General features: G+C 37.6%; 2 protein-coding genes across 2 annotated transcripts in view; one reads left to right on the top strand and one right to left on the bottom strand.

Annotated features, from left to right (window-relative positions):
* Nucleotides 1–10857, top strand: part of LOC112456778 (neural-cadherin-like) — a 68651-nt gene extending 57794 nt beyond the window's left edge. Inside the window, exons 13-24 of the mRNA XM_025019531.1 lie at nucleotides 43–375; nucleotides 559–765; nucleotides 893–1164; nucleotides 1351–1556; nucleotides 1636–1778; nucleotides 1979–2590; nucleotides 3050–3350; nucleotides 3714–3903; nucleotides 3982–4223; nucleotides 4836–5051; nucleotides 5129–5284; nucleotides 5729–10857. Of these exons, the coding sequence (XP_024875299.1) occupies nucleotides 43–375; nucleotides 559–765; nucleotides 893–1164; nucleotides 1351–1556; nucleotides 1636–1778; nucleotides 1979–2590; nucleotides 3050–3350; nucleotides 3714–3903; nucleotides 3982–4223; nucleotides 4836–5051; nucleotides 5129–5284; nucleotides 5729–5838 (2988 nt within the window). The 3' untranslated portion in view covers nucleotides 5839–10857. The remainder of the gene's footprint in view (nucleotides 1–42; nucleotides 376–558; nucleotides 766–892; nucleotides 1165–1350; nucleotides 1557–1635; nucleotides 1779–1978; nucleotides 2591–3049; nucleotides 3351–3713; nucleotides 3904–3981; nucleotides 4224–4835; nucleotides 5052–5128; nucleotides 5285–5728) is intronic.
* Nucleotides 10858–11911: 1054 nt separating this feature from the next.
* On the bottom strand, nucleotides 11912–13106 carry LOC112456776. Its single transcript, XM_025019528.1, has 4 exons — nucleotides 12873–13106; nucleotides 12671–12769; nucleotides 12406–12551; nucleotides 11912–12068 (listed from the first exon to the last, which is right to left on the bottom strand). The coding sequence occupies exons 1-4, from the start codon at nucleotides 13104–13106 to the stop codon at nucleotides 11912–11914; spliced, it is 636 nt and encodes a 211-aa protein (XP_024875296.1).
* Nucleotides 13107–13673: the final 567 nt, after the last annotated feature.

Genomic DNA, 13673 nt, shown 5'->3' with positions numbered 1-13673 from the left:
AAGCTCTGTGGATGTAATATAATCTAATTAATTAATTTCTAGGGACAATCGCCAGATACCGAGATAGGTAGAGTGTACGTGTACGATCTGGACGACTGGGATCTGCCGGACAAGAAATTCTACTGGGAAGGACTGGAGCACGCGCAATTCAGACTGGACGAGGACTCGGGGATGATTTACATGAAATCTGGCACGCACGACGGCAAGTATCATCTACGGTTCAAGGTCTACGATCGGAAGCACACGCAGACGGACGTGCCCGCGAATGTGACTGTCACCGTCAAGAGTATCCCGCACGAGGCGGTGTTGAATTCAGGCTCGGTCCGAATATCCGGAATAACGGACGAGGACTTTATTCGCGTCTGGAATTATCAGGTGAGTCTTAAAATCCTACTGAGTATAACTGATGTATGTACATATTATACCGATACATTTTACTAACAAATTTTTTTCTTAATAAAATAAATTTATGCTCTTAAACACTTCCGAAGTAAATTTTTTTTAAATTTTTATATTTTAGTTCGCGGAAGGATACTATAAGATTTACGTGATTTTCAGAATCAAACTCTGTCGCGGAGCAAAGCAGATCTATTCAGGGACAAGCTGTCGCATCTATTGAATATAGACAGGGACAATGTGGATGTTTTCAGTGTTCAATTAAGAAGAGTGCATCCACCGTTGACGGACGTCAGATTCGCCGCGCACGGCTCCCTATATTACAAACCGGTCAGGCTTAACGGCATTGTACTTATGCATCGCGAAGAGGTAAATGTCATTCAAGAAACGGTTTGAAGATACTTCAAATGCTTTAAATAAATTGCGTTGAATAAAAGATTAAAAATTCAAATAAATTTCTAATACAACATGTTAATTAAATATCTCTGACTGATAGATCGAGAAAGATGTGGGTATCAACATAACTATGGTCGGTATCGACGAGTGTTACTACGAGAACGAGATGTGCGAAGGCAGTTGTACGAACACCCTCGATATCAGCAACCTGCCGTATATGGTGAACGCGAACAGGACCGCCCTTGTTGGCGTACGCGTTGACGTGATAGCCGAGTGCACCTGTGGAGCACGAAATTTTAGCAAGGGCGAGTCCTGCAGGAACAGTCCCTGCTACAACGGCGGACGCTGCGTGGAAGACCGATTTGGATTGTCGTAAGTGAAAATCAATTAAATTCCTCGTTGACATATCGCGAATCGTATGCATTTACGCAAAGTTTGCTGGCAAGAAAGAGTCTCGTCGTCTTTGTAAATATAAAAATAAACTATAACGATTATTCTCTTAAATAGTTTTTGTCCTTTGATCACCGTTAGAGCTACTTATGTGTTTTACAACTCTAGATGTCAATGTCCATCTGGTTACAACGGCCCGAGGTGTCAGCAGACCGCTAGAAGCTTTCGGGGCAACGGTTGGGCATGGTATCCCGCTTTGGAGATGTGCGATAATAGTCACTTGAGCTTCGAGTTTATCACAAGAAAATCTGACGGACTATTATTGTACAATGGTCCGATTGTTCCTCCCGAAGTCGACGAGATAATGGTTTCTGGTAAGATCTTCAATCTTTCGAACTTTTACGTTTTTTAATTGCCGTATCAATGATTTTATTATGTTAAACGTGTTAACAGACTTTATCTCGGTCGAATTGGAACGCGGTATACCGAGGCTACTGATCGATTTTGGATCTGGCACTTTGGAGCTGAAAGTGAAGCCAAAGAAAACCTTGGACGACGGCGAGTGGCATCGACTTGACATTTTCTGGAATACGGAGGTAAAGTAATCGATATTATATTGTTTTACTTGTAGAACTTGATAAGCTAAGCACACGTACCGGTTTTTTAAAAATAAAGATTATAAATTATACTACATGCATTACGTGATGTACATATTAAGCTAAGATCTAAGCTAAAAACAAGCCTTTGGCGATTTTTCATGAGTGCAAAATAGTTCTAACGCTGGAATTATCTACAGACCGTGAAGCTCATCATCGACTACTGCAAATCCGCGGAGATATCCGAGTTGGAGGATGGAAGCCCACCGGAATTCAACGACACTAGCTGCCAGGCCACGGGCACGATACCGCCGTTCAACGAGTACCTGAACGTGAACGCACCGCTGCAGATCGGCGGTCTCTACGTAGAGCAGTTCGATCCGACGCACTACAAGTGGAAGCACATGCCGGTGGGCAAGGGCTTCGACGGCTGCATCAAGAATCTCTTCCACAACAGCAAGCTGTACGATCTCGCTCACCCGGGACTCTCGCGGAACAGCGTCGCCGGTTGTCCGCAGACGGAGGAGATCTGCAACAATCAGGAATCGACCTTCCGCTGCTGGGAACACGGCACCTGTGTCGGCAGCTTCACCGAGGCGAGATGCCAGTGCAATCCCGGCTGGACCGGTCCCGGATGCATGACGCCGACGATCCCGACCACCTTCAAGCCTCAGAGCTACGTCAAGTACGCGCTGTCCTTCGAGCCGGACAAGTACTCCACTCAGGTGCAACTGAGATTCCGTACCCGAGAGATTCACGGCGAGCTGTTCAGAGTGAGCGATCAGCACAATAGGGAATACGCCATTTTGGAGGTGACGCATTTTGAATTTTAATTATTAAAGGATTATTTTATGAATATTTTCTACATTCTTTTACAAAACAGCCGCTAATTGAGCAATTTATTACTCACGAAGGATTACTTATTCATTATTTCAATGCGAGTTGTGAACGATTGCAATTTGAAGCGTTATAATTTCATTGTGTATTTCTTGCACGAGTTGTTTTTGATATTACTTTTAACAAAATATATTTATCTTTTTTATGTAAAATAAGATATTTAATTATAAAATCTATATTTTTTACTTATTAGACGCATTACATAGAACAAAGTTCTTTAAAAGTTTTTACAATTTTTTTGATGCGCGACTTTAAATATATTTTTGAAATGTCCAGATTTTTAAATTTCGCTGTGTATAATTTTGATGAATTAGGCTCATTGAAGAAAGAAATTTTAACGGACTATCTGAAACATCTATTCGTTATAATTTCAGATCAAGGACAGCAGACTGCACTTCAGGTATAATCTGAACAGTCTTAGGACAGAAGAACGAGATATCTGGCTCTCGGCGATAGCCGTCGACGATGGACAATGGCACACGGTCAGAGTGTCGAGATATGGATCCGCTGCAACTTTGGAGTTGGACGGTGGCGAAGGACGAAGATTCAATGAGACCTTTTCCTTCGAAGGTCATCAATGGCTCCTCGTGGACAAGCAAGAGGGTGTCTACGCCGGTGGCAAGGCGGAATACACTGGCGTTCGCACATTTGAAGTTTACGCGGATTATCAGAAAGGTAATTTAGATCGCTTTACGGAGAAATAAAATATAAATGCGCTTTTATATTATTACAGTAACTTTAAATAAATGTTTAGATCTTTTTATATTTACATAATTAGAAGACGCATAATTTTTAATTATATTTTTCCTGTTCTTACAAAATATAATAAAACAAAATATATATTTGAATAAGATACAAAAGAAATTGAATTGGCACATATATTAAAAATAGTTTCTAATGTGTGTGATAATTTTTTTGTTTGAGAAATAAAGAAATCAGATTTGTTTTATTTTATGAGAACTTCATAATAAATTTTGAGTCTTTTACACAATGAAATAAATTTATTAATAATTGTATAATTTTTAATAAAAATCGAAGGTTGTTTGGACGACATAAGATTGGAAGGGAAACATCTTCCGCTACCACCCGCCATGAACGGGACTCAATGGGGTCAGGCGACGATGGCGCGGAACTTGGAGAGGAATTGTCCGTCGAATAAACCGTGTGCCAATGTCATTTGTCAAGATCCCTTCGAGTGCATTGATCTCTGGAACGAATACGACTGCACGTAGGTATCATTATTACGACTTCATTTATCTTCGAGACAATCGATGTATTACAAACTGTTTTTTTTTCATCGCCGCAGTTGCGGGGAGGGAAGAATCCCCTCGCCGGATAACAAGGGATGCATGGATAAAAACGAGTGCATCGATTATCCTTGCCTGAACGGTGGCAGATGTATCAATCAGGACCCGCGATTCCGATACCGGTGCATTTGTCCTGATGGCTTCTGGGGCGAGAACTGCGAGCTAGTCCAAGAGGGACAGACGCTCAAGCTGAGCATGGGCGCGTTGGCGGCGATCCTCGTCTGTCTCTTGATCATTCTCGGTTAGTATATGTGCAAATCGATCACTGTCAAATACTTGAGACACATAAATATCTATATATATAATCTGACGCATGCCTTTTGTTTCTTTCTATTGTATCTCTTTATTTTACGTGTTATTATACATCTTTGATAATATTTTATTTTTATTTTATGTTTTTAAGCATAAGCACGTTTAATTATGTTTCAGTTCTTATTTTTGTGGCGACCGTATGATCGACTGAAAAATAAAACCAAGTTTTACTACGAAAGCTTATGTCTCTTTATTTTACTTTCCCTTTTGTTTACTCATTTTTTTACAAATTATTTCCTCCATCTGCTTTAATTGTTTTCACAGCGCGCTTTGCATTTGAATGCTAATCGAAACTGCATATTTAAGATCGCACAAGACTGCCTCAATATAAAGTTCGTTTCGAGAATGATGTTCCCGACTGATAAGACTGACACCTGTTTTGTACATTGCAATATCGTAGAACACAGTTGCCGCTGTGGATTTTGTTACACTTTGCACTTGCTTGAACTCTCAGCAGAGAAGTATTACCTCGTTATGTTGATAACGACACTTCGTTTAACACGGACAATACGAATTAATTTTATTAATATCAAAATTGCAGTTCTCGTCTTGGTATTCGTCGTTTACAACAGAAGACGAGAAGCGCACATAAAGTATCCCGGCCCGGATGACGACGTGAGGGAAAACATCATTAACTACGACGACGAGGGTGGCGGAGAGGACGACATGACCGCGTTCGATATCACGCCTCTGCAGATTCCGATCGGTGGCCCGATACCGGAAATGGGTGGCAAGCTGCCTCCGTGTAAAGTAGCCTGTACGTTGTATTTTTCGATTGTAAAGCGACGGGATAGGTCACGAGAGCTGGAGAAATAATCGTAGCGCTCTTCTCAGATCCACTTGGACCGGAACCGAACGTTGGCGTCTTTATCGAGGATCACAAAAAGAGGGCCGATAGTGATCCAAACGCACCGCCCTTCGACGATTTACGGAATTACGCATACGAAGGTGGCGGAAGTACCGCGGGTTCTCTAGAATCATTAGCCTCCGGTATGTAAAAGGGAAATTTTTCAAGATATTTAGTATTTTATATACTCTGTAAAAAAAGCACCATACATTTCTCAAAAGTTTTCAAATTTTCTTTTTAAATTGTTTTTACAAGAATTTACTTTTTCATGTCGTAGTACGAAATATTATTTGTATTAATAGTATTAATATGATATTTTTTTTGTATTAACACTAGAACTACCAAGAGGGTCAAAAAATGATCCGTTTGGCATTTTTTAATAATGTATTACTCATTTTTAAAATATTTTAATTTTTGAAACTTTCCCTGATTTTTATTAAAATTACATAGATTAATTTGTTATCTTTTTTCCTCTTTTTTTTTTTTTAAGATTTCTCGTAGACATAAATATAGCTTAATCTCCGGTTTTATTACTTGAATCAGTAAACAAATTTTACTTTTTTTAAATCAATTTTTTCTAATCCTAGGTACGGACGATGAGCAGCACGAGTACGAATATCTAGGCGCCTGGGGCCCGAGATTCGACAAGCTGGCCGACATGTACGGTCCCGCGGAGGAGAGCGAGGAGGAGGAATAATCGACCGAGCACACGACCGAGTCTCCACATCACATTACACCGAGTAACGCGATCCACATCGTCCGAATGGGTGCTCGTGAGACCTGCACGATCGAGACGACCCGGTCCGTCACGTCGGACGACAGAGATCGCCGTTGCGAGCATTCGGTGGATCTCGAGAGAAAACGAGAGCACGCCTCTCTTCGCCGAGAGTGACGAATCTCCCTTTCCCCGACGAACGGCGAGGGACAACTTCCTCGTAGTGGTGCAGCTAGTGAAAGTACTAATTACACATGTGATGTCGCACGCACCACGTAACGACACGCCGTATCATCCGCGGTGCGTGCGCACAACACACACCCAGACACACACGTTACTCGGGGGTCAAAGGTGCATAAAAGGAACGTTGCAATAACGCGACGGCACACGGTAGAAAGAGGTGGTAAATGAGAAGGCGTGGAAGTCTTTAGCATATACCTATCTGTATAGTACGTTATAGTACGTAGTGAGATATCTCCAAAGACACGCGACACAGGACTTTTTCTAACGTGATCCCTCACCCTCGATACCCACACGATTTCCGCTCATCGGTCGCCATCGGTAAGTCACCCACGCATACACCTATGTATACATATATACGTGTAGGTATAATATCGCGTCGTTGTCGTCAAGTGTCGGATCTTAGATCGGCGTTTCGTCCTCGCGCGCAACCGGGATCGTTCATTTATTTAAATGTCGCGGAATTGGGGCGAACGTGTTAGATGTGTTGTAAACGATTAATCAAGGGCATTCACGTACATTCAGACACACATATATACATACACACATATATACGTTAACACAGGACACCGACGATACCGTTTTGAAAGACGGCATGATTCCGTCATCGTCGTCGGCGGCGAGATCCTTCGTTTCTTCGTCGCGCCAACTCTTCGTTTCTTCGTTCTTCTGCACGATGTCTCTCCCGTGGGACGTATCCTCGACGAACATATATATATATATATATATATATATATATATTTATTTATTGTTGTCCTGAATGCGGAGGAATCCCGGAAGCAACGCACTCTCGTTTATGACGGACGATCCTACCGTAGATAGTCTGCCATAATAGGAATTATTGTTAAGGTATCGTTAGTTGTCGCGACATCGGCTCATTGTCGTCATCGTCATCATTATCGTCATCCTCACCGATTAGCATTATATTATTAAATATTATAATATATTATATAAATATATTATAAATATGGATTTATATAGAGGCGCACGACAAAATGAGGCAAGAAAGTGATTAAACGGAGAAAAAAAGTCCGTGAAAGGTGGGGGAGAGAGTATGAGTTATCGCGCGCGCGCAGTGTAATTATTATAATTACGGTATAGCGGACATAAAGTCTAAATATAAATACAAATATAAATATATATATAAATATAAATACAAATATATATTATGCATATACATACAAACAGAGAAAACACGTACGAACATACAGACAATTAACACAGAGAGATGAGAGATTTGCATTCGCTAAAAAATATGCTCACCGTTGATATATATATATCTCGATATAGTTTTAATATTTATTTTATGTCATCTCTCAAAGGAGATCGGAGCGCGAAGAGCACGGTATATGAGGTACGCGTGCACGAGGAGCCGTGGGGGGAGAGAGAGAGAGATAAATGTGGCAGGATTTCGTTCTAGTCATCCCGAATGGTTCGTTGATTCATCGTTTCTACGTGGACAGAATTTCTTTGCCGCTTTTCCCCACATTTGAACGAGCGGGAACTAACTAACTCTCATAGCAATTATATATAATTCTATTAAAATTACGGGATTACTATTTAAGATTTATAATAAATTTCTACGAGTTTTTGGTAAATCGCTGGAAATTCTTTTTCCTCAAAAGCATCCGTAAAATAAATCGTGAATGAGAAAGTTAATCCGTTTTAACTAATATGTAAATAAAGAGATTGTTATAAAGATACAGCAATCTCTTTTTTGAATTTAATTCTTATTAAACAAGAACGACGTCGATATAATTATAAGCCAGATGTGACTTAACTGACGAATAAGGAAGGATTAAGATTTAAAAATGATCATTAATCGTAATTAGTCGAACCGCGCGGATTTTATTAACAAGGGAAATCACAACTTAAAGGTCCCGTCTAACGCAAAATGAGGCTCGACGAGCTTTTCGATACCTCACGACGCCACGTGCACGCGTGATCATATTATATCGTCGCGCGCCTTTCGCGGGAGGAACTTTCCACGCACCGAGCCCCGACTGAACCTGTAAAATTCTCAACGGGAATATTAATAGTCAATTTACCGGTTAGGGAGAGAAAGCGAGAGAGAGGTTGAAGGGAGAAGCCGTTAGGAGTACGTCGCAAGCACTTGTACGAATATTGTAATTAACATGTGTATGAGTGTGCCGGCGCGCGCAGTATTTGCGTGACTGCGCATCGCTGTATAATTGTCCTACCAATGATCGTGTTTGCGTATGGTTTTTCAACGAATTTGTGATATTAAGTTGCGTATATCTACAACAGTACACGTCCCCGCGTACTATCGTCGTTCCTCGAAGACCTGCGAGCACCGACAGCGCGACCGTATAACTCTTAACGAAGCAAAAGTCTTGAATACGTCTGAAGAAATCTCGAGGAATATTCATGAGATTTGCGATATTTCCTAGTCTTTTGTTTTGTTTGGATTTATATCAGTTGCTTTTTGCGGCGCAACATTGTGGCGACGATAAAATCGTTACAGCGACGGTTATTCAATAAAATAATTCTAATTTAGTGCTAAATTGTCGAGTAGCTCACGGGAAAAATTACTAACAAAATCTTGAAAAGTAGAAATATATTTTTTCGAACTACAACGAATGTCCGACGTAATTTTATCATCGCGTTATGAGACAGCAATAATCCTACCTCGAGCAATAAGTTCAGTAGCAATAGATGCAGTTCTCTGTTCTGAGGTCTTTGATTGCAGTTCGTCGCTTTGAACTTACTTGTACCGTTCACTGTTCAATCTCGTATTTAATTGAACTATATTTAACTGTGAAGAATATCAGGTGGAAAGGGAAAAGACCTTTTCTTCAAAATTTAAGAAGAAATTAAAGTTTTTTTAAGGTAATAGCTCACTGGAGAAACTTTATAGAAATTTCGGTTAACTATGAACCTATTTTGAGGCTACAGATGGTGAAATGAATCTCATAAAAAAAAATCTTGCTCTCTCGGTGCCCGCACGTCCAATTCATCAAAGCCCGTCGTTCATCCTAGATCCCTTAGTTTCTCCAGACATTCCCATCATCGACTCGATCCCGTCAAGTAGATTTTAAGCAGAGACAGTATTTGAATGGGGTTATTGGAGGACGAAAGAATTATTGTTAAGTAACTGTATTGAGTAGCGCGCGAGCGCGCGTCGCGTGTGTGCAGTGGCAAAAAACAAAAACAAAACAGAAAGGCAGCCTAATTATACGAGTGTATGTACAATGTATCGATGAGGTGCGATCGATCGTTCATTTAAAAAACAATCGTCCCTCTAATTTAAATACGATTAAAATAACAGATATTTATTTTTCTTACTTTTAAGATAATGGATCAGTTAATTCGCCGAAAGAAATGTTCTTACCGTTAAATGCCGAATTTGTTCAACTTGAATTAAAAATTGTTCTAAGTTAATTTCAACTACTATATACTTGAATTGACATAATAATAAAGATTGCCACTTTCGTGGCTGCGTAAACTTGATACGCGATGGCGATTGATCGCGTATCTGTACATCGATGAGGCTCGAAGACTCTTCCATTCGCTCGACCCGTGCACCTCGATCGTTTTATGTAAAAGCTTTTTGAGAAGCAGTATGTGCATGCGTTTAAAACGCGTTTAGCCGAAAAATATACATGACAGAAGCGGAATTAAAAATTCCGAAGTTGAATGAATGCAGAGATTAAAACCGATATCTCGATATCGACAAAGTTCTAAAAGACGAAAAAAGTTGAAAGATATCTAAAACAGATATCTAGAACCAGATCTGAAAGATCAGTATTTCTTTTAAATACCTCACGATCTTCTTAAAATATCTTTACGGCATCTTTTAAATACTTTAAATGTTTTGAATATATTTTTAATGAACACAAACTTTGACGCGATAAACACGCAAAAACAATCTACTCAAATTAATACATATTGTATAAGATTATAATTCACAAACTCAGATTATTATTTGTAAAAATTAACAAGATTTTACATTTTTCTTTTATACTTGCAACATCGAAAATCTAACTTGTTAGATAGTTATATCGGTTTCAGTTTTTGCGTGAGACTCGAACATTAATGAGCAAATCAGGAAACAGAGTCCGCGAGACTGTCGCTTAAAGAAAAATGCTCACGACGATTTCATTTGCGATCGACTGATTTCAATCGTACTTATATTTAACGAACCGTATTGAAGATTTATGACGAGAGATGCGAGTTACAAAAGTTATAAAAAGTCAAAGAATATTCGAACAGCAATTCATTTGTCAAAAAAACGAACGAACTGTTCGAAGGAGGGAAACTAAAATAACGACACGTTCCTTAAATCCATTCCAATACAATTGTCGCGATTAATTAATAATTAATATTAAAAGATTCGGCTCAACGTCACTTGTCGTCGTTAAATTAGATTAGTCTGTATGCTTGCTTAGTTCGTGCGTATAATCCCAAAATTTGGCGCTGTAAATCGAAGGCAAATAAGTTCGAATGCCCGTTTCGTGATACGGGAATTTACCATCTAAGTGCGTACTTACGGAATCTTTTGGAAAGATCTCATTTTACATTACATTTTATCGCAACCGGGGATCGCTCTTTGATACTACCGGTCGCGGAATGAAGACAAGACATTTGTATGCTCATCCTACATATCCCCAACTTTTTCTGAGCACTGCCTAATCGTGCACAAAGGTACACTTGGTAAACGGGGTACTATAGGGCCGAGCGCGAGCAAACTCGTACATAATTAACATAACCGAATTCCGTTCAGTTGAAAAAAAAAAAAAAGAGATAAGAAAAAAGGATAAAGAGAGAAAACGATAGAGTCCGCTTCACATCGCATCTTACGAAAGATAATGAAGAACACCTCCCGTTTTCGACAAATCAGCTTTTTCGAATTGTCAACGCTGGCTCTATAAATAATTATTTTTTATTTATTTGCAGAGGATTAGTGTTTCTAAGAAATTAAAATATTATTAATATTATGTAGATTATTGAATTAAAATTATGCAATTTATTAGCATTAAACAAAAACTGTGCAATATTGGACTCTACTTTTCATATTTATTTTGTTAAAAATTTTCTTTTCTTAGATTTTTAGCGCACAAAAAAGATAGAGATCGTATCCGAGAACAATATTTTCCAGAGGAAATCGGTTGAAAAATTTTTTACTAAAATATATTGCGATACTAAAAAGACAAGAAGAGCGAGTCAAGATGCGAACCTCAGAAAATAATGTACTTTCGCAATTTAGAGTAATTTAGTATTTATAGGAGAGGTGTTCTTTTTAATGTCGTGGATCAATGTTTCACAGCGAAGTGATGATCGTAGAGCGTAAGATGAATTTATTACGGAGAGAGACGGCTTTATCTGTCGGTCGACGAAAAGAAAGATCACTGTAAGATACACATATTATTACATAATGTAACGCTGCCACTGAACACATCCCGTTAGTACAATTACCGTATATATAATAATAATAATATTAAATAATCCGCAGTATACTGGGACACACCGTATTATTAATTGAATTGATATTTATTAACGATTATAATTATTATATTATTACCACTATATTATCTATACCATTTGTACTTTACACTTCAGTTCGAACGAAATAAATGCCTTCTTTTTCATAAAACCGTCGATGAGATGACAAAGGCGTATTTCACTTATAAATTGAATTATGTACCTAGATTCCTTTGCATTGGCACTTTTCGAAACGTCAATACCGAGAAAATTACGTTTTCTTTTTGCAATTATATAGTCGTACAAAGTTATAATTTTTAACGAGTCTAATTTCTTCCGTAACGAATTTTGGATCTTCAGAATAGTTGAAACACTACCTCTGGCGATAGTTTACACGATTTTTTTTACGGCCATTTTTGCGATTGTTGTATTTATTTTCCTTGCTGTTCTTTACTTCTGGAACTTCGCTCCGTATACGTTGCCAAAATTTTGTTCCCGAATGCGACAGAAAATATATCACTCCATTATCCCTAAATTTTCGATTAATTTACATTATACAATAAATTACCTAGTTAGAAATGGTATAAATCAAAATTTAACACATCGACAGAGAAATCTTTAATAAAAAAGGTATTGTTTAACTCAGTCGTTTTTAAGTTAAAAGATTCACATTTTGTTATTATCACAGAATTAAATATTTTTATTTAAATTAAGTAAAAGTATCTAATTTTAAATAAATATTTGTATAATATTAAGTAAATAAGGTATTAGGAGCCACCTAATAAATATTTTTTGGGATCTAAATATTTCTTTCTCAGTGCAGCAAAACTCTTTGTCGATGATAAGATGCAATTATTACGAACTTACGTTAAATCTTTGAAATCGACAGTTCTTGTAACGTGTAGAGTAATCAGAAAAATCATTGTCGCTATTCCATTTATGAGAATCGGCATAAGTGATTTGATCGTAATGAGCATTTCAACTGCATTTCCCAATTTTAACCGACTGAGTATCTGTTCGAGTTAATTTTCGGTAAGTATAAGTATTGATATAAATTATTTATAAAAATATATTTTGATATATTACTGTAATATTAAAATTAAAGTAAATGAATAGGTAAATAATACGTTACTGGACAAATTTTCTTTGGTAGTGTGCTTAAGACGAATACGTCTATTGGTGCCCATATACATGCGATTGCAAATTCCAGGAAGAACGCAGTTACTAGAAACTGAAATTGAAAATAGAGAGAGAGAGAGAGAGAGAAAAGATCGCTGTATAGAAAATATACAAAAGAATAAGTGATCAAATAGGATATTTAGCGGCACACTAACCTCATACAAACACATAATAACAGGTTTCGGTTCTCGGAACGATGGTGGAAAAATCGTGGAATTGATGACGATAACGTAGACACTTGTCGCAAATAAGAAAGTGGTAATTGGTGGACTTGATATCAGAGGATAACCAAATTCGTCTTCCAAAGCGTCAGCAAAGCACGTTTGAAAAATCGATATTCTTAAACTGTTGAGTATTAATGCCCATATCGTACACGATAATCGCGCCATTTTGGAACACGATATTAAATAATCGTAATTTAATCATTCGGATTAAATTTATAGCTCATCAATTATTAGAAAAGAAAGATGTTTTTAATGACATTTACAGTGAAGTTAGTTTTTAATAACTTTCAGCCTGTCAGATTAAACATAGAGAATTTTCCAATATAATTTTATAAAAATTAAAATAAGAAAAATTATCTATATAACATAGTAGGATTATAAAATAGTAAATTCGTGAAACTATAATATTTCAAATTTATTATATAATTTTTATAAATTCCATCTCTTTTCAGAATTAAATCGACAAAATAGAAAAATGCAAATTTCTATTTCTATGAATATTTACATGCAAAACACAGTGATTATAATGCAATAATAATTTTAGAAAATATTATAAGCACTGCAAATATTTATTAAACAAGTATAAGACATAAGTACATAATAAAAATGTAACAGATTAGAAGAAACTGTAACGTCTAAAATTTATCGTGAAAGGGTTCATTTGATAAAATCTGTAAAAGAATGATTGAGTCACTTCGGGATTGCTGAAAGTAACTCTCCTGTTTTTGCGTT

Source organism: Temnothorax curvispinosus, unplaced genomic scaffold, assembly GCF_003070985.1.
Source record: "Temnothorax curvispinosus isolate PA1 unplaced genomic scaffold, ASM307098v1 QBEX01007141.1, whole genome shotgun sequence".
Lineage (NCBI taxonomy): Eukaryota > Metazoa > Arthropoda > Insecta > Hymenoptera > Formicidae > Temnothorax > Temnothorax curvispinosus.
Note: the sequence above shows the minus strand (reverse complement) of the source record. Positions and strands in the feature narration are given on the sequence as shown.